This window comes from Cynocephalus volans, chromosome 9 (assembly GCF_027409185.1).
Source record: "Cynocephalus volans isolate mCynVol1 chromosome 9, mCynVol1.pri, whole genome shotgun sequence".
NCBI classification, from domain to species: domain Eukaryota; kingdom Metazoa; phylum Chordata; class Mammalia; order Dermoptera; family Cynocephalidae; genus Cynocephalus; species Cynocephalus volans.
In genome coordinates, this window is record NC_084468.1 from 132,539,940 (window position 1) to 132,562,042 (window position 22,103).

The window sequence follows — 22,103 nt, forward strand, 5'->3', positions numbered from 1 at the left end:
AAGAGTGACACAATTTAAAAATTTTTATTTTTAAATTATTAAATATACATAAAGTTCCATAAAGCACACATGCACCGCCCAGTGAATTATTAAGAAGTGAACACTGGCCATTTCAAGAAATAAGAGTATTGCTAGCATCTGAGAAGCTCTCCCTGTGTCCCTTCCCAGTTACAGCTCTTCCCTCCCTCAAGAACAGTGGCCTGACTCTTGCTTTTCTTTATATTTTTACTACCTGTGAAGGCATCTCAAATCAATATAACTTTTTCTGTTTTGAATGCTATAGAAATTAGATCCTACTGCATGTATTCTTTTGTCATCTTTTGCTCACCATTGTTTATAAAATTCATGCAACTTGTTGCATGTAGTTCTCCTTTGTTCATTATCATTACTGTGTAGTGCTCCATTATATAACCACACCACAATCTATGTTTCCATTCTCCTGTTAGACATATGGATTGAAACTCATCTTTAGTTATTGAGCAATGCTCCTATGAGCATATGTGTGTATATATATTGTGCCTGTGTGCATGAGTTTCTCTAATATGTTTTTCTGCAGTGGATTCCTAGGTCATAGGATGTGTATGTTGTTAACTTAATACTAGATAATGCCAACCTATTTTTCTTAAATGATTGAGCCAATTAAAAACCCTTTTAGTGTATAATAGTTCCTATTGCTTTACCTTTTTGACCAGAGACAACTAATTTTGATGGGTCAGTAGAAAAGCAAGGGAAGAGGGGGAGGAAGATTATTTAAGGCATATCAGAAGGAATGAAAATAAGAGGAAAGAGTTTGCAAGGAAATTGCAAATATGCTTGTATAACACTAGGAACCTGTGGGGAAGTGGTGGGAGATGAGGCTGGAAGTGGGATGCATTGAAGAGTTTGCCTTTTATTCTAAGGGTACAGAGAGGTAAAAGACATCAGATCTACATTTTAAAACACTTTCTGTGACAGCTATGTGGAGGATGAGGTATGGATAAGGCCCAGATATTAGGGAGTTTACTCTAATTCAGGGAGAAATGAGAGAAGGCAGAGTAGAAGGAGCTGGTTTCCAGAGGTGTTAAGACCAAAGTCAGCAGTTTTGCCAATACTATTGAATGTGAGGAAAGGGGGCAAAGAAGCAGGAGTCTTGGTTTTTGCTTAGGTTACTGTAAAGGTAGTAATTTCATTTAATATATTGGCCAATTTAGGAAGAGGAGAGTTTGAGATCAGAGTGGCAATAATGGAGAGTTAAGCTAGTTTTGGACATGTAGCATATGAGATACTCATAAATCAGAAATGTTCTGTAAGTGATTTGAACTCAAGGGAAAGTTCTAGGCTGGACATTCCTCACTGTTTGAGTCCTCAGGGTGTAGCTGGTGATTGAAGCCATGGGTGTGAATACAACTGCCCAGAGAAAGTCTAAGGAGGATGAGGATGTCTGGATAAGTGGGGAAAGAGGATCCTGAAAAGCAGACTGAGAAGGAGCAACCAGAGAAGCAAGAGGTAAACCAAAAGAAATTCGATCGTGGAAGCTAAGGGGAAAAGGGTTTTGCAGGAAAAGAATTATGACTGGTGTTCTAGCCCCTCAGAAGACACCAGGTGAAGTTAGACAGAAAGATGTGCTTTGCATTTGGCAGTTAGGAAGGAAGAGCTTGGGGATCAGGGCAAGCAATGCCTCAGCCAGTAGAATACAGGAGGTAGAAGCAGTGCTGCCATGGCTTAAGAGCAAATAGTGGGTGACAACGTGGAAATAGCGCATGAGGACTGGCAGTGAATGGAAGCTAAAGGTATATGAGGCAGAGTGGGACGAAGAGTGAAGGGAGAGGGTTTGTGTGTTTAAGGTGGGAAGCACTTATAATCCTGTAGAGGGAGCTGTGTAGTTACATGGAGGAGAGAAGAAGAATGGCCCAGAAGCCTCATCATGAGGGAGGGAAGGACCCAAATTCTGGTAGAGGGACGTTGAATAGGAGGGGAGCATCTCTATCACTGAGAACAGAGAGGAGGTGGAAAAAATTGGCACAAATGGTGGTAAATTTGTAGAGATGAACGTTTTTGGAGAGCAAGAAATTAGACAGTTCTTAGCTTTTAATGGCCTCTTTCCTCTCAAATAGGAGGCAGTTCATTTGGTTGAATGAGGGTGAAAGTTAATGGCCCCCTAAGCACATACCCATGTTGTATTACGTAATTGTAGACAGTTTGTCAACCTGCTAAATATGAATTAATTCAGTGTATCTTTGAACAGATGTCAGTGGTAAGAAGCCATAGCCATGCCACTGGAAAGTCTTAAAGGAAATTGGAGACTTTCTTTTCCATACCATCCTTGAAAATAGTTAAGTTAAATAACCACCTTGCTTTTCTGTTCATCCTCTTTCTGTCCAGAGAACAAAACTCTCTTTGTATGTAGTATTCACATGATCAGAATTTGCAAAATGGTCTCCCCCCAGTCAAAGAGCTGGAAGGGGGGGTGGAGGGAGAATGAATATGTACATATGTATTTCATTCTCTTCAGCCAGAGACCACCAAGAACATACCTTTAGTTGAACAAGTTGGGTTTATTATTCATTGTAGTGAGTAAGAACATACATTATAGGATACCATGGGCCATCCCAATAAGAGGGTGTTAGAACCTTTTATAGGATTTGGGCTTTGGGTAATTTTGGGGAGGATCTAAGGAAGCAGGAACTTTCTGTATTGGGTGCTGTCAGAAGGCAGGGCAATTCTATGACTGGATATCTCTATAAGTCTTACAGAAATGGCAGACTAGATGGGGGGAAAAGCTATAATTGGTAAAGAAGTGGCAGTCACTCATTTACTGCAAGAGGGGGATGTTTGGTATTGTGGGTGCATAGTGACCTTGTTTTTGTGTCACTTTATCATAACAAAGTCTCAGAGTGACTTCCTTTGGTATAGATAATCTGTGCGATTATGCCCCACAGGAGAATAAAATGGCCTGATTCTGCCACATCAGCTTGTAATAATATTGAGGTCTGGCTATGAAAGTTGGATCAGTTCTGGACCTCAGGGACTGGTTTATTTTTCATATATTTATATATGAAAAAATACATACATATGATACACATTTATGTCCTAGTTTAACTAATTTTTTAATGAGATCTTAGCCTTTCCTAATTTTAGCAGGTACGATTTTACCAAGTATTGGCAAAAGTTTAAAAAAAAAAAAAACACCTCTCATAATATAGTACTCTATCAGTATATTAAGACTCATTACTTTAGGATGTACTTTAGCCATGTCAGTAGCATGAAATGTACTACCATTTGGAAAACTCATTATGTTTCTGGGGATTGAGCAGAAAACAGAAGATTCTTACATTGATCCAGGTGGGATGTGGGTGTTGGTAAGGGCGGAGAGGAGGGAAATTTTTAGAAATATTTAGTAGAGTGGACAGCAGTATTTTTGAAGTTCTCCTCCTATGGCTGCTCTGGGGGCCCTCCTCCCCATTTACCTGCCCTTGACACTTTCACTTTGGAAGACAGGAGATTAAAACAGAAAGGACCTCAGAGAGATCATCTGGTTCCACTTCCTCCTTACACAGACAGGGACTGAGGCATGGAGAGGAGATGTGAACTTCTCATAGTCATGCCCTGAGTCCACCTCGGTGCTTCTGGGGTGTAGGAGGAGGGAGGAAGAAAATGGTTTGTAGCTTTGAATCAAAACTCCTTCTCTCCCTTCAACTGCTCTGTGATTTTAGCCCAAATAATTTTTTTCTTTTTATTTTTTTATTTTAACATTTACTTGTACATATTTATGGGGTAGTGTGTTGTCTCAATATATGCATATGCTGCATAATGATTCACTTAGTGGTAGATAGCATAGTTTTGTACCTGTTCACCATTTCTCCTCCCCCTTGCCCATCCTCCCCTCCTGACCCTCTGGTAATCATTATTGTACTCTTTACTTCCATGAGAACCACCTTTTTTCCCCCCTTAAGATTACAGTGGACAGAACTTGATGTCAGGATGTAGTAGGTAGGGAAGCCAGAAGAGTGAAGGATGACACCTAGGTTTCTGCCTGCGTAAAGTAGGAAGTGATGCTTTCCTTACCAGAATGGAAGAAAGGGGAGAGCCACAAGTTTGCAGGGGAGTAACAGATCTTCAATAGGAATCCCTACAGTAGCATGAATCTGGGTGGGGGGAGGCTGATCAATCAGTCTTGTAGGTGCCTAGTGTCTAACAGAGAATGATAATTTATCAATTGGTTAACATCAAAAGCAGTAACTGCCCAGGGAACCAACATCTTCTTTTGTCAGCATATTCTCTCCTTGTAGGCAAATCTGTGTAAATGACAGAATTATGATCAGAAGATTGATCTGGGTGGGGACATAAAAAGGGAAGCTAGCTTGTGTATTTTGGTAGCTGTTGTCATCCAGGTATGATGTCAGTACTTTAGGGGTTTGTGTGCCCAGAATACAGAAACACAGGTTTGACCCCCAAACATGTCCTGGACCTGTGTGCTGAAATGTTGGGTGCCAGGGATACCAAAGTGGGTTTCGTATCATGTCATCACCTAGCATGAGAGCTGGTGTGTGATAGGTCCTAAGTACATATTGTAGGAAAGAGTCTGGACTTTACAGAACTGTTATTTGTGTCTGCCATGAGTGTTGGGAAAGGGGTGAGGCTGTTATCTTATAGGCATTTGCTAACCTGGTTCAAAACTTTACAGATTTATTATAGAACTGCTCTTCAAGTTTCTAATAGAAGGGTTACTATGAAGGGAAGAAGGGAGATAAGGAGGGAATTAAAATTTATCTGTAACTGCACACAAATTAAGGGGCTTCCTTTACCTGTTTTCATTCTGACATTCTGAACCCATGTAAGGAAACAAAATGCAGACCAATTTAAAAAGCAGCTCTCCTGGTTGATATGTCAGCTGTGCAGAGACTGGTTGATTCAAGAAATCTGATGTATTAAATTTGCTCTTGTATTGTTTCTCTTTGCCATTGTTTTTTCTCTTTTTACATTGGAAAAGGCTTTTCCCCAGCTAATTCTCCCTGACTTTAAAAAAGAAATTACTTTCTCTTGCTTAGAGTCCTTTTTTCTTCAATCATAGGTAAAAATATAAAGTTAAAATAATAATTGTTTATTTTTGCCCACTAATACAATGTGATGTATAGTTCTGTTTTATTAAATTGATACCTGTTTTTGTAATTGTCATTTCCCCAGATGATCATACTGTGAAAAATGTTTTAGATAAAACTATAGAATGAAAAATCTGTAAATGGTAGTGATTGGGCTAGATTTCAGATTACTGGTGTAGAAGCAGTGTAAAAGCCTGCAATTGGTTCCCTAGTTATCTTGGGCAGTGCCCTAATTATACCTTTCGGTAGAATATATTGCTACTCTTCTAAAATCTTTCTTGTATGTCTTATCTCTTACTGAATTATTCACGTACCTTTGGGGGTCTCTAAATTTCTCCATTAATCAGGATTTCAAGAACATTGTGATAACAGTTAAATACAATATTGATGTTAATAAGTTTTCCTCAGGAATTCCCTGTCACTATTTTTGTTTTGTTTTAAGCATTTATAACATTTAAGGCTCATATAATATGATTATTATGTTAAAAATGAGTCTATTATACTGAGTATGTGAAAAAATAATGGATTCCTTCCAAGGTACAAGATATCTTAGAGATATTTTATAAGTTGTATGTCAAAAAGTCCAGACTAAAAGAATTGGGTGACTTTTGAGTTTCCTGAAAGAAAAGTTATGGTATCTTATATATAATTTTGGAAATTCTGGAACTTAAAAAATTAGTAAAAATTGATTTGATAAGCCAGTTGGCAAATAGTATAGCTTTTATGTTGTACTTAATAAAAATTAAGCAGAAGGCTTTATGAGTAATGCGTATATCATTTTAACTACTTAATATCCTTTCCCATTTAAGTAGACATAGAAGAAGTTGTCTAGTTAAATTTACATTCTTTAAGAAAAAAATGCTTGAGGTATATTTCTTTGATCTGCTAAAACTCTTCCTTAATTTTTTGCTGTGCTTCATTAATTGAATGAATAAATGATCCTATAACTGAGTAAAATTCAGTCAGTTATGTGAAGGTGTAGTGATTATTCTTTGATTAGGACTGAAATCTATAATTGAGGAAATTTTAAAAAAATTTTTATATGAATATATTATTTTGTAATATAATTATTTCTATCAGAATGAGATTTTTTTCTTTTTTACTAAATTAGTTACTAGGCTTTTAGAGCTAGAATTCAGCTGGTTCAGCTACTTCACTTTACAGGTGATGATATTGAGAAACAAAGTATGGAGAAATGAATTATCCAAGGTGACACCTTTGGTCAAAATAAAACCCAGACATCATTCTTGGTCTTGGTCCAGTGCTTTGCACCCTGTAATCCATGTTATTCTCTCAAAACCAATCTAGATGCTATTTAAAAGAAAGGGAAGTGGGAGAATGCCACAGGAAAAGGGCCTACATGCCCTTTCAGTGAACCTGTTAAGTTTAGGAGTTCACTTAGTCTCCAGCATCTGTTTTTCAGACCAAATGCTTATGTGGTGGGGATGATCATGCTAATAAAAGTAATTTTTGTTTTTTAGGTGAGAGTTACGTGTGTGCATCCAATGAACCATTTCGTAAAGTTGATTACACTAAAAATATTAATCCAAACTGGTCTGTGAACATCAAGGGGACAACAAGAGCCTTGGCCACTGCCTCCTCTGTGAAAAGTGAAGTAAAAGAAAGTAAAGATTTCATCAAACCAAAATTAGTGACTGTGATTCGAAGTGGAGTGAAGCCTAGAAAAGCTGTGCGGATCCTTCTGAATAAAAAGACTGCTCATTCCTTTGAACAGGTCTTAACAGACATCACCGAAGCCATTAAACTAGACTCAGGAGTGGTTAAGAGGCTCTGCACCCTGGACGGAAAGCAGGTAAGATGCTTCTAGCCCCCAGCTCTTCATCTTACTTCTAAATGCACTATACCATGGTGGTTACATATGCAACAATAGAAATGTAGTAGTCCAGTAGACATTCTAGTAGTCCTAGCTGAGAAGTATGTGTGTGTATTAGCCTTTATTGTGAAAAATAAAAGCGATTAACATTTTCCCAAATATCTCAAAAGTGGATGTAGAGAGAAGCCTATCATATACTTCTTTTGGTTTATTGGAATGGAGAATGTCAATTTCTGAGGGAAAAGTGTAAGTTGAGGAAGCGCATCCTACATCAAGTGGGATGTTGTCTATTTAAGAACAAGAACTGCTGATTAGTAAAGTCATTATGGACTTTTGCATCGCTGGAGGCAAAACTAATGGTATTTAACATTTTTTAAAAAGTTTTCTTCACCACTTATGTATAATATGAAAAATTCATTTCAAAAGGAAATAGTTTTAGTAGGAATGTTCATATAAGTTTCATAGGACACAATGGATATAATTAGTCAGCATTTTTGAATAATAAACACCAATTGTCAAGGAAAATGCAAGTTAAATTGTGGTAACAGGGCTAGTGGCTTAGCTCAGTTGGTTAGAGTACAGTGTTACAACACCAAGGTCAAGGGTTCAGATCCACGTACCAGCCAGCTGCCAAAACCAAAAAAAGCAAACAAAAAAATTGTGGTAACAATATATCAGGGAATCTAATGAACCAAACAAAATTGGGCAAATTGCAAAAACATGAATAGCAGTTATATAACCATTGACTTTCACCACAATCAGATTATCATTCCTAAAAAGAAACATGTGACTTCTGAAGTGTATTTTCCCCCAATTTCCATAAAGTTATTTATATTTATGTTGTATTAAGGATTATAGTTTAAAATATTAAATTTGCTTCTTCATTCCATTTTGTTTTTCTCCTCTAACATAATTTATTTTGAAGAGTTTGGCTCTTGTAGTACTAAGAATAAATAATATAAAACACTGGAGCTATGTCTTTTGGAAAAACACAGTTAAAGTAGTTTCTAATTTTTCAAGACCAGATCTAGTTACTAGGGTGTTTTCTGAAACATTAACAAAATTTAAAAAATATGTTCTAAAGATTCCAGTAGATTATGGTGAGATTAGAATAACTTTTCTAATTGATCAATGATTAGAAGATGTATACTTCATAGCAGCCTGACCCAAAATAGGTTCATAGTATGAATGAAAACGGACACTGTACAATTGAGTTAATAGGACATTATAACACAAAACACCTTAAGAGTCTCTCTGCAAGTAAGTGAAAATAAGATCCACAGGAAAAAAAGATTTGATAAATTAAATAGTTGATTCTTGATGGGCACAGAGAAGATAGGAGGTATAGAGACAAATATTTAATTTATCTAACCAAAGGAAAAATGAATGTCCAAATTAGAAAAAAAGGCACATAAACCGTAAATGAAAATGAGATTTTAAAAATTAGGATTCATATTCAGAAATCTACAAATGAATGACAGGGAAAATATAAGTGAAATAAAGAAACTGAGAATCTAATTGACATAGTAACCATTGAAATTTTAATAGTTATCCAAAATATTATCTCCAAAAAAGCTCTAGAATGGAAATGCAGAAATGTTGATTAAAGCACAAGCAACTCAAAATCATGAACATATTCAGAATAATATAGTATGATAAGTAGGACTTATGACAGCAGTTAAAGGATGACTTACTATTAAGAAACCTCTTTATACATGAGATCTATAGGATAAAGCATTAATGGCACACGTATGTAATCCCAAAAAGATGTTGCAAAAGCATTTGACAAAATACAAAATTTATATTCAGTTAAAGATCTGGTAATATAAAGAGAAGGTGATTTCTCCTAATACATTCAAAAATGTTCTTGTTTGAAACAAAAAACTAATGTATTGCTAAACAAATATAATACTGAAAGTATTTCTGTGACAATCAGACCCAAGATAAGGGTGCTTGATAGCACCAGTACTCAGCATTCTTTTATATATTCTTCCTGATTTTTATTTATAGTTTAATGTAATTTCAGTAAGAATCTAAATGAGATGGGGGTGGGGAAGGGACATGACAAAGTGATTTTGAAAGGTATTCTGGAAAAGTAGTCAGGAAAATCTTGGAAATAATGATTAATGGGCTCTCATGCTACCACATATTAAATCATCACTCTCATTCCATACCAAAAATAAATTCCAGATGTTTTAAAAATATAGATGTCAAAATGAAACAAAAGAACTGAAAAAAAAAAAAGTCAGTAGTTATGTTGAAATGGAAAAGGGTTTTCTGAGCATAAAAACAATGGGGAAATAATGGTGGGAAAGGTTGATTGGTTGAACAACGTAAAAATTTAACATTTCTGGATGTCAAACAAGGATTATATGCTTTTGTATTGAGTTGTAATTTAACATGAAAAAGACAAAAACTACAAGGGAAATATTGATAAGTTTAAACAGACAATTCGAAAGGCAGAATTCTAAGTAAATGTTAAAAATTGTTCAGTCTCACTAATAAATATGTGAATTAAAGCAGTGAGATATTATTTTTAATATTTAATATAGATTTTGAAAAAAGAAAGTCTATTTTTGAGTATGCAGTGACTTGGCATTCTCAAATGGTGATGGAAGTATAAATTTCATAAGTTTTATGGAAAGCAATTTGTTAATATGTATAACTATACAAATGTTCTTACTATTTGAACAAGTAAATTAACTTTGGAAATTTATCCTAAATAACCTGAGATGCAAGCATAATTATACATGAGAATTTTCATTCCAGCATAAAAGCAAAAGATTGGAAACAGTTTAAAATCCCTTAAGCAAAAAATAGTTAAATGATATTACCATAGAATTCGTATGTACTAGGCATTGAAAATTATGTTTGGGGGAATATGTAAAGATGTGAGAAAATGTTTGATGGAAAAAGCAAGAAACAAACTCTGTTCAGTATGTTTTAAATTTTGTGTTAAAGAAAAGTAAAGGAAGAATTTTAAAAAATTAATTTAGAAAGAAACAAGATTATAAGTACCATCAGAAATAGAATATTAACTGTTCTGATTTCTACTACTACTTCATCGTTTACTCAAAAACAAAAACTTAAAGCACTGAGAAAAAAAACAAGACTGGTCTTAATCAGATTTTAGAAATTCAAACACATTCTGAGTGAATCCTTAAAATTTTAGTGTCTGGCTATAAAATGTTACAGGTATCATTTTTGTTACTGTTTATGCCTTATGAATTTAAACATTTTCCATGTGCATAGAAGAATTTTAAACTTTCAAATAAAATATTTCTATGAAAAATTAGATTTAATTTTTGATAGGCTCAATTTTGGATATTGCATGTTCAGAGTGCCAGGTATCCTCCAAAGTTGTGGTTTTCTTGTTGCTGATTCCACGTTGTACTATAGGTGGACTTACAGTTCTTCAAAACTTCAAGTCTGACTTTGGTTGATATATGCTAAAAGTATGAAGAGAATGTTAAATCTTGCTTTGGAATAGCATAAGAATTGTCTTACGTTTAATGTTAATGCAAATCTTTAAATGGGCAGTATTCTTTTTTTTTAAATTTAAATAAAGTGATTTTTTTTCGGGATGGTGGGTTAGTTTAGTTGGTTAGAGCGCAGACTTGCAACACCAAGGTCACAGGTTCAGATCCCTGTCCTGGCCAGCCTCCAACAAAAAAAAAGAAAATGATTTTTTCCTACAAGTATATAAAACTATCAACTCTCTGAAAATTCTCAAGAAAAAGACATCTTTCCTTAGGTAAGAAAAAAGGATGAGAAGGAACTAAGATCTGGTAATGAGTTGTTCCTGCACAAAATTTTAGATTGCCTTAAATTTTATGTTCTTTTTCTAGTTACTTTCTGCCCAGATTTGTTGTTTTCATTCTAGTTTGATCTGATCTTCGACACAACATTAGAGATTAAAGAACTTTTAGGCAATTAATGATGATCAGTCACTAGCCCCATCCTGACACCCAGGCTGGAGTTTTCTAGGGCCCTTGTTACTTTTTATGGGCTCGAAAGTTTTCTTGATTGAAGATGCGATGGTGTGTTGTGTCCCAGTAACATTTATTTTGTTAAAACAGTGTTCCTTGAAACTTTTCTTCCTTCAGTGTAGATGATCACATGCTTCTACTAGTATTGACTCTGTTTACAAGATCTGACTTGCTTAGCATAACTAACTCATGTATATTATGTCTCTTTATAAAATCACTGCAATTAAAGTCATATTTTAGGATTTTATCCATGTTAACTCTTGGGTTTTCTTTAGCATAATGTAGTGATTCTCAACCAGGGGCAATTTTTCCCTAAAGGACATATGGCAACATCTGAAATCATTTTTTGATTGTCACAACTGGAAGTGAGGATTCAACTGGCATCTAGTAGGTAGAGGCCAGGGGTGCTGCTAACCATCCTGTAATGCACAGGACAGCCATAACATATTCTGTGGGGTCCAAAATGTTGATAGTTCTGAGAAATCCTCATGTAGAGGAAGTAAAATGATTCAAAAGGAAATGCTATTTGCTTGCATATTAACTTTTTTATTAGGCTACACACTAAACTTTCAGAACTTATAGATGTCCTCATAGCCTGTCTGTCCACTTGTTGTCTAATTGATGCAGGTGTGTTAGAATGTCATGGTTTATTCTTTGTTGTCTTGGATTTCAGTCTGTTTGTCTTCATTATGTAAAGTTGCATATGGTTGAATAGTATAGCTTTACAAGGAATTAAATGAAGATATCCCAGGTGATTTTACATATCTTTGCAGTGAAATATATTGGGAACTTACTCTCTTGCTCTTCCCCTGTGCGTTACCCTCCCCAGCATGTTAAGATAAAATTTGTTATGCCTTTGCTTCATATTTAAATAATAATAAGAATAATGAAGTGAAGTGTAAGGAATGATTTAATCTTGTAAGTTTTCAAGTATTTAATACTTATAAATGATATCATGATTATCAATTAAAAAAATACAGCCTATGTGTTTATAGATGGGATGACTTAGAAAAAATGATCTGTAAAGAGAAGTCATGACTATTAAGTAATTTTCTTTTAACTTGCAACTAATTTGGATTACATCATTCAGTTAAATGTTTTTCTTTAAAAAACCATCCTTCTTGAACTTTTAAGTTAAAGGGATTTTATAGCAAAACAAAGTTTACTTTTGAAATTTTTTGAAAGTCACAGTGACTTTCTTATAAACTGCAACGGGGAGAGTTCTATTAAAATGTCTTTATTCTGTTAAGGAACTGAAAGGTCCAAATATAGCTTTTGTCCACATGTGTAAAAAATTCTAGCTTTTAGCTTTCCCAGAAATAGAGTTTTACATAAAAGAACATATTTTGTGGAATTTTAGGAGAAGTTAATTCTCGTCATGGGCAGAGGCAAAACAGAAATTGCTTGCAGTTGGTGTTTTAGGGGTAAAACACTTCCAGACTTTGGGACCACTGCCAGCCTTAGGGTGCCCATATGCAGTGGGTCCTCTTTGGGAGCATGGTACCCCTTTGGAGTGCCTCCGTCTTATCAACCATCTAAAAGTTTATGAAGGATTCCGTCTTCATTTATTTATTTACTTACTTTTTTTAGTGGCTGGCCAGTGAGTGGATCTGAACTCATCATGACCTTAATGTTATAAGGCTGCGTTTTAATCAACTGAGCTAATCAGCTAGCCTCCATCTTCATTTTTTAAAAAGTTTAACTATTTTATGGATACCGTAGTAACATTTATTTTGTACTGTACTTTTACTTTCCTGGAATCACATTTTCTAGTGAAGGTTCGTTTCTTTGTAATGACCTAACCATACTTGTGAACTGTCTCTTCTCAAAAAATGCTACATAAAAAGCAAGTGGTTGATATGCATTTATAAATATTTTCCTTGAAGTAGCTGAATTTGTTTTGTTCTTTTGTTGTTTTCTATCTTGTCATGAGTGCCTGCCAGTGGCAATTTCTGTAATATGTATAAGTATAATATTACTGACAAGTTTTATTGGATTTCATGAAAAGGTTACTTATTCATTGAGCCATATGGTAAAAACAGGGACAGATGCAAAGTCAATATAGTATTTTAGAGTATATTTAGAATTTAGCTTTCTAATTTTACAAATGAGAAGTGTTTAAGAACTCATAATAGCTTTTGAGAACCTATTGAAGTCTGTGGTTCTTTTCCGAGTAAAATCTAACTCAGAATTTTGCGTGTTATCCGCTAGTTTTCAGATCACTGTGCAGTTTAAGAACCTCTGCTTTGGCCTGTTTTACTCTGTTCCCTTTAGTTATGGGAAGTACTTATTTTCAGCCTTATTGTTATTGATTTTTTCTGGAGAGCAGAGATTAGGCTTGACCATGTGCATCCACATTCTTAGGGTGCTGCCTCATAGAAGAGGAATTAACTGAATCTAAATTAAAAATTGTTTCATGGAGAAGAACAGTGATAGAGTCCATATGAGGGTACTTCAAGAAGTTCATGGAAAAATTCATATTATCTTTTAATTCTATTTTTCCACAAACTTTTTGAAGTATGCTCATATTTGTTTTTTCAGTAACCCTCTACAATTTTCCAGATTTGATAGTTAACCTTATACAGTTTTATTTTTGTTTTTGTTTTAAAGAAGAGAACCACACTTGAAACAGCAAGTCTAGCTTTCATGAATATTCTCCCTGTGTATTTTTAGGACATTTAATTGTAATGTGATGCAGCTGCCAGACTCTCAGCACAAAGTGTTGGAAAGCTCTGTAGTCATTAGACATTTGCCTCCACAGAAGTTTAATTCTGTGAGCCTACGGACTGTTAGCAATGAAGCAACGCCTACCCAGAAAGAATGTTCTGCTTTTCCTTATGCATTTCAAGCTCTTCTTAAGACTTGCAAGAAGATTTTATTTTAAATTTTCTTTTTTTGTTTCACACTGGTTTATGGCAGGCTTCTCTAAATGTGAGCATAAAGACATTTGATTATATTTGAAAATATTGTTCTTTTAGTTTACCCACATGCTAAGTCATTAAAATGCCATTTTAAGTATGAGTTATGGAAGATATTTAAGTATGTATGTATTGGTACTTACTGAAACTGACATTATTTACGTGGTTGTATTTCTGAAGGATTAAGTTTATTAAACACCTAGTCTTTAGTAGCATTTGTTATGTTTTTTGTGATGAAAATATTATGGCTGATACGTGCCATATTGAACATGCAAATTGAAAAGACAGTTTTTCTTTTTATAGAAAAGAAAAATTGTGTAAATGGAAACTTGTAGAAGTCCATTTGGATAACTTAACCCAAATTTTAACATTTCATATGTCTGTTAATACAGTAGCCCAGATTTTACATGTGGACAAAAGATAAATGTCTAAAAGTTTTCCAGAAAGTGATTCTTACTTCCAGAGCATTCCTACCTAGGCACTACCAATCAATTTCTTAATCACTTCTGAACTTCTAGGAGTTGAGAAGTGTGGTCAGTGTGATTTGTGCCCTAAGGAGCTAATTATATGCATTGGAGTCCAGAAAATACAAATTGAAATTTGATTTAAATATATTCATTTCCTGTGACACAGTTCCATTAGAATGAGACAAGACTTGTGTTTATGCAATGAGAAATGTCATTAAAGATTTTTAATGATGGGAAAGTAAAGACACAAATATTTATTGCCAAGTATTGTGCCAGACTGTTTACACATGTTGTCATTTAATTCTCAGGATCATCCCGTGATAGCCATATGGTAATATCCCCACGTGAGGAATGTTACAGAGCACGTTCAGAGAACTTTTGTCCTTTAGTTTTGGTTTGCCATCTTGGTTGTAACAGTGTACTTATCCCATGAGGCTCCAGATCCCACCAGGCAGAGCCAGATATTTTTTTATTTGCTCCCGGGGCTAGTTTCTAAAATTATAGTTATGCTTGTAGACAAATACTATAAAACAATACAAAAATGAAAATGATTTGTCTTAGTGATGGGATTGTGGATGTCTTCTTTTTGGAAATTTACTTTATAGTTATGCAGTAAATTAAAGTCGGTAGTTTAGACAATATCAACATGACTGGATATTGTGAATGGTCTCACAAAGGAGTCAACTAATCTTCAGATCTTATTTGAATTTTACAAGTTGTGAGAAGTGGGCTAAGATACAACAGAAAATGGTTTTTGGCTAATGAAGAATTAATTCATTCAGTCATTAATATTTTGTGCCTGTTCTGTGGTGTGTACTCTATTAGATACTTGAGGAACAAGGATATATAAAATAATGTTTCTGCTTTTGAGGAACTCTCGTTGAAGTAGAAAAGTCAGACACAAGAACTAATAATTGCAAGTCAGAGTGATTCTGTAAGAGGCCAGGGGTGATGCAAGGGACTATAGCTGGACAAAGAAGAGGGGGAAACTAACTCTTTATAGGAGCATCAAAAGTGCTTCACAGAGGAGGTGACAGATTTTTTAAGGTCATTCTGGGCAGTGGAATAACATGTTTTAATTTGGTGCTTTAATTTGGAGGGAATATCTCAGGTGATGGGAATATATATTTTAGATTTTTAAAAATTTTCTTATGTCTGAATTTTTTTAAAAAATTTTAACTTTCTATTTGAAATAATTTTAGACTTACAAAAAGTTGCACAAATTGTACATAGAGATTTCATATACCCTTCATCCAACTTCCCCTGGTGTTAACATCTTCTATAAACATAGTGTAAATATCTAAACCAGGAAATTGACAGGAACAATACTATTAATAGTCTATAGACCTTTTTGGATTTTGCTAGTTTGTCTCATCAGTGTCCCTTTTCTAGCTCAGGATCCAATTCAGGATCCCACATTGCATTTCCTTGCCATGTCTCCTTTGTCTTTATCTTTCGTGACCTTGATTCCTTTGAAAAGTTCTGGCCAGTTATTTTGTACAGTTCCCTTCAATTTGGGCTTTTCTAGTGTTCTATCATGATTATATTGTGGTTATGCATTTTTGGAAAGAATACTGCAGAAGTTACATCCTGCCCCTCTTAGTACATCATATCAGAAGGTACATGTGATCTCAACATGTCTCATTACTGGTGAAGTTAATGTTGATTACTTGGTTAAGGGAGTGTCTTCTAGGTTTTTTCCACTCTAAATTTGCTGTTTTTCTCATAGAAATTAATAAATATCCTTCAGGGAGATACTCTGAGAATGTATGAATATCTTCTTATCATACTTTCCCCCATTACTGTTAGCTCCACTGGTGAATTTTGCCCACATCAGTTATTACTGTGGTGTTTGCCAAATAGTAATTTTCTATTTTCACCAGTCCTTCTACATTTATTAACTGGACTTCTATTCGAAGGAAGAGCTATCTCTTCTCCCTACTTACTTATTCAAGTTATTTATTTATATCAGTAGGGACTAAGGAATCTTTATTTTATTCTATGGATTATAATTTCATACTATCACTTATTTTGTGACTCAAAATATCTCAAATATGGTCAATGGGAGCTTCTTCAAGTTGGATTCTTCATCATTTTGGCATATTTAAGGATATATGGGGAAATAAGGATTACAGGGAATCTTATGTTCATAGTTTAGACCCCATGTCAAACAAAAAATGTAATAGCAATTCTGTATCCCAATGACTTCCCTAGGTCCATTGTTTGCCATTCTCAGGATTCTTCTAATGTTGCACATTCTCTTCATTTGTCTCTACAGACACCTGATTTCTATTCATTGCACATCTCTCCAGGTTTTTGTGCGACTCTCTTTGTCTCCCTCAGTGTGTTTGGCGTTAAGCCCCCAGAAACTAGGGTGTAGAGTATGTCTGGTTGAGTTGGTTGGTTATCGCCTAATATAAGGGCACTGTCATAAGCCATTAGCATCCATATTCTTGCCTATAGATGGCTGCTTTTAGGTGAAAACCAATGATTTGTTTTGAATAGAATTGTTGTGGTTTGTGTCTCATGACCTTACAACCTGTATGCAATGAACTTGGCTCAGAAGAGGCTGTGAATATTACAGACATCTAGGGATTCCATGACTGTGTGATTCAGTTCTCAGCTGTCCCACAAGGGGACATTTGGAAATTTCTGGAGACATTTTTGGATGTTATGAGTGGGGGGGGGGATGTGCTACTGGCATCTAATGGTTAGAGGCCAGGGATACTGCTTATTATCCTACAGTGCATAGAACAAGCCTCCAAAACAAAGAATCATCTGGTCCAAAACATTAGTTGTGCTGAGGCTGTGAACCTGTGGCCTAATTTGATGTGTAAAAAGAGAAAAGCTATGCTGGGTATTGAGGAAAATGCAAGTGGTTTTGGAATGGCTAGGGTAAGGGGTTGTAGGTATGTGTGTATGCTAGAATGTAGGTATTTGAAATTTAAAAGTTAGGCAAGAGCAAGATTATGTACTACATATGCTGCATTTCCAAGGGATTTGGACCTCATCCGTTGGGCTATGGGTTGCCATTAAAGAATTGTAGGAGAAACATTTATATTTTAGAAAGTGTACTCTGGGGAGTATGAAATGAGTTCATAAAGATGATCAAATCCTAAGAGACTGAATATTGGAAGCTATTTCAGATATTATTATTTCAAAATTAAAACATGTTTTAGAGTTCCCTAAATGCTTATGGGATGTAGCACCTAAACTGTATTCCAGATAGGAAGCAGACATTCTTCAAAAAATGTAGGTAGTTTCAGAGGGTAAAGATTTGATTTTTAGCAGGAAATGAAAAAGATAAAATGGGTCAGGATAGTGGAGTCTCTTAAATCCATGGACAGAGAATTATTTGGTTGGAGATTTTACAAGATCTTTAAAGTGATTCGAAAAAAGTGGTATTTTATTTCTGATTTTAATGTTAAAAAAGAGCATTCATTTTCCCCATTTTTGTCTTTTTGTTGTTTGTTTTTGTCAAACTGTTTGGGATGTTTGTGGTAGAACGTCAGGATTGTTGTTCAAAAGTGCTGGCTGGCAAATGCTTCCTTTCATTATTTGTGACTAGACTTGTGAATGCTTTCCCTACTCCTTTCACTAACATGTACCAGACATAATCACTCATGATCTGTGACTGTGAGGCAAATTTTACCTGGGAAAATCTGCTAATGCAGTATGAAAAGTACTGCCATCTTCTTCCCCCAATAACACATTTTGTCCTGATAACACCAAGGTCCAGAGTGCAATCCCTATATTAGCCAGCTGCCAAAAACAAAACAAAATAACATTTTATTTATGAATGACTTAAAGTACAAAAACTATGACAGCGAAGAAACTTGGGTACAAATGTGCTTCTTGGTAACAAAGGAAAAGAATACTTTTCCTTAAAATTATTTGAGTGGCATAGAAAATAAATAGTCCAGTCTTTATGTGTCAGGTCATGATATAATTTATTGGCATGAACGTAAACACTTCTGTGCTTTGGCTAGTAAGATTTGTTATCAAGAGTATAATTTATTTAAAATAATTCAATAAATAATTTAAATAACTTAATAAAATAATTTACTGATGAACCTATTTTTGAAATTAGGCATTTCTTCCTAAAATAAAAATTTTCTTATTGAAATAAAAATCTCTTTGTAATATATCACTCAACAGAATGAAAGAAAAACACCATATTGTCGTCTCGATAGATACAGAAAAAGTGTTTGATAAAATTCAACATCCCTTCATGATAAAGACTCAACAAATTAGGTATAGAAGGAAACTATCTTACCACGATAAAGGTTATATGTGACAAACCCACAGATAACATCATACTGAATGGGAAGAAGCCAAAAGCTTTCCCCCTAAGAACTGGAACAAAACCCAGATGCCCACTGTTACCACTTCTGTTCTACATAGTACTAGAAGTCCTAGCCAGAGCAGTTAGGCAAGAGAAAGAAAGAAAGGGCATCCTAACTGGAAAGGAGGAAGTCAAGTTGTCCGTATTTGCAGATGACATGACTTTATACAGAGAAAAACCTAAAGACTCTTCCAAAAAACTCCTAGACCTGATTAAAAAAAAAAAAATTCAGTAAAGTTGCAGTATACAACATCAACATACAAAAATCAGCATTTCCTTTTTTTTTTTTTGACCGGTAAGGAGATCTCAACCCTCAGCACGGTGTGGTCTGCACCATGCTCAGCCAGTGAACGCACCGGCCATCCCTATATAGGATCTGAACCCACGGCCTCAGTGCTACCAGTGCTGCACTCTCCCAAGTGAGCCATGGGGCTGGCCCCAAAAATCAGCATTTCTATACACCAACAATGAACTAGAAGAAAAAGAAATCACAGAAGCTGTCCTATTTACAACAGCAACAGCAACAAAAAAACACTTAGAAATAAATTTAACCAAGGAAGTGAAACATCTCTACAATGAAAACTATAAAGCACTGATTCAAGAAATTAAAGAAGACATAAAAATATAGAAAGACGTATTATACTCGTGGATATGAAGAATCAGTATTGGCAAAATAACCATGCTACCCAAAGTAATCTACAGATTCAATGCAATTCCTATCAAACTACCAATGACATGCTTCACAGAAATAGAAAAAATTCAAAAATTTATATGGAACAACAAGAGTCCCTGAATAGCCAAAGCAGTCCTGAGCAAAAAGAAAAAAGTTGGGGCTATCGCACTCCCTGACATCAAAATATACTATAAAGCTATGGTAATCAAAACAGCATGCACTGGCACAAAAACAGACACACAGACCAATGGAACTGAATAGAGAATTTGGAAATAAATCCATGTTCGTACAGGCAATTGATTTTTGACAAAGGTGCCAGGAACATACGCTGAAGAAAGGGCAGTTTGTTCAATAAATGGTGCTGGGAAAATTGGAGATCCATATGTAGGAGAATCAGACTAGACCTCTCTCTCACCATATGCCAAAACCAACTCAAAGTGGATTAAAGACTTAAATGTAAGACCCAAGACTATAAAACTTCTAGAAGAAAACATGGGAACACTTCAGGACATAGGTCTTGGCAAAGACTTCATGAGTAATACTTCAGAAGCATAAGGAACAAAAGAAAAAATTAACAAATGGGATTATGTCAAATTAAAAGGCTTTTGCACAGCAAAGAATCAACAGAGCGAAAAAGCAATGTGCAGAATGGGAGGAAATGTTTGCAAATTATGCATCTGACAAGGGATTAATATCCAGAATATACAAAGAGCTCAAACAACTCAATAGTAAAAAAAAAAAATTTTTTTTAAATAGGCAAAGCTGAATAGACATTTTTTGGAAGAAGACATACAAATGGCCAACAGGCATATAAAAAAATGCTCAACATCACTAAGCATCAGGGAAATGCAAATCAAAACCACATTGAGATATCATCTCACCCCAGTTAGAATGGCTATAATCAAAAAGACAGAAAATAAAAAATGCTGGTAAGGATGTGGAGAAAGGGGAACTCTTATATATTGGTGGTGGGAATGTAAATTAGTACAGCTATAATGGAAAACAGTATGGAGATTTCTCAAAACGACTCCAAATACAACTACCATATGATCCAGCAATCCCACTATTGGGTATGTACCCAAAGTAACGGAAATCAAGTCAAAGGGACAGCTGCATTCCCGTGTTTATCGTGGCTCTGTTTACAATAGCCAAAAGTTGGAACCAACCTAAACATCCTTCCACATTTGATTCGATTTTAAAAATGTGGTATATATGCTCAATGGATTGCTACTCAGCCAGAGAAAATGAAATTCTGCCATTTGCAGGAACGTGGATGAGCTTGGGGGGAAATTAAGTGAAATAAGCCAGGCACAGAGTTGCAAATACCACATGTTCTCACTCATATGTGGAAGCCAAAAACGTTAATCTCACAGAAGTGAGAGTAGAGTAGTGGCTACTAGAGACTGGTGAGGGGGGGGGAAGAGATGGGGACGAGAGGATGGGAGAGGGTGGTCAGCAAATACAAAATATTAGAGAAATAGGATGAATGGGATTTAGTAATTGGGTTCCATAGTAATATAGGGGGACTACAGTTAACAACAAAGCACTGTGTATCTTTGAATAGCTAGTCAAGATGATGTTGAATGTTCCTAATACAAAGAAGTGACAAATGTTTGAGATGATGGACATACTAAGCACCCTGATATGATCATTGCATGCAATATGAGTGTACTCAAATATCATATTGTACTCCATAAATATATACAATTAACCTGGGTCAATTAAGAAAAAAGGAAAAAATAGGGAAATAGAGTAGAATAGTAGTTATGAGTCAGAGAAAGGGAAGGAGTGGAAGAAGCCAGGGAAAGGTTGGTAGACTGGTACAAAGGTATGAAGTTAAATAGGAAGAATAAGTTGTGGTGCCCTAGGGTGACCATAGCTAATGATATTGTATTGTAAATTTCAAGATAGCCAGAAAAGAGGATCTTGAGTGTTATAATCACAAAGAAATGATAATGTTTAGGTGATAGGTATGCTAACTCTTCTGATTAGATCATTATATATGCACGTATTGAAATAACAAACTGTACCCTGTAAACATGTATAATGAAAAAATTTAAAAATCTCTTTAAGGAGGTGCCTAATCTTTATTAATAAATTGGCTTTTCATGCAGTTATATTTGCAGTTTGTGTGCTGAAATATTTAGGCTAATTTGGTGACATACAGTTTTGTATTGTTTATACTGTATAGTGGTCCTTAGTTAATGACTTCTTTAAACTATATTCAGAGCAATTAAGGCATTCGTGTAGGGAAGTGAGAGAGGAGGATTAAGTTCATGGATGTTTTACATGGAAATTTTTACAGGATAATTTCCTTGTTGAACAAACATCTAGTCTGTTTAATGAATCTGGAATGCTGTGGGGCTCAGCAGTCCTTAGTCTGTATTCACCGGGAGTCTCCCACTTCCCAGTGCATTCAGAATGCAGATGAGGTGAAGTCCCTGTTCTTTAGGCTTTGTACTCTATTTGGTGAATAAGTCTAAAACACATGACATAATGGAATAATGACAAAGGGCTAATAAATACTACTGTTCAGCTAAAGGACAGAAGTACAACCCAGAGGAGTTAGGAAGAGTTCATGAAGAAATAGAATGCAAACTGGGCCACAGCTGGGGAGACTGATTTAGAGGGACTGTTCCCATCCACCACCACCACCTCCACTTTCCAAACCACACACACACATCCACCTGTGTGCAATAGCAGCAGCAAAGGGAAAGCAAGAATAGAAGATAGGTGGCCGTACTAAGGGAAAATGAGAATAATATCAGCACATAGTAGGAAATAAATGGGGAGAAATTT

General features: G+C 35.2%; 1 protein-coding gene across 8 annotated transcripts in view; it reads left to right on the top strand.

The window, feature by feature from the left end:
* DCLK2 (doublecortin like kinase 2) overlaps positions 1-22,103 on the top strand; it is a 142,990-nt gene that overhangs the window by 12,063 nt on the left and 108,824 nt on the right. For all 8 annotated transcript variants that reach the window (XR_010024475.1, XR_010024476.1, XR_010024477.1 and 5 more), the window contains exon 2: positions 6,560-6,891. Coding sequence is in view for 4 of the 8 variants with exons in the window: in XM_063108834.1 (XP_062964904.1) it covers positions 6,560-6,891 (332 nt within the window). In the remaining 4 variants the exon portion in view is untranslated. The remainder of the gene's footprint in view (positions 1-6,559; positions 6,892-22,103) is intronic.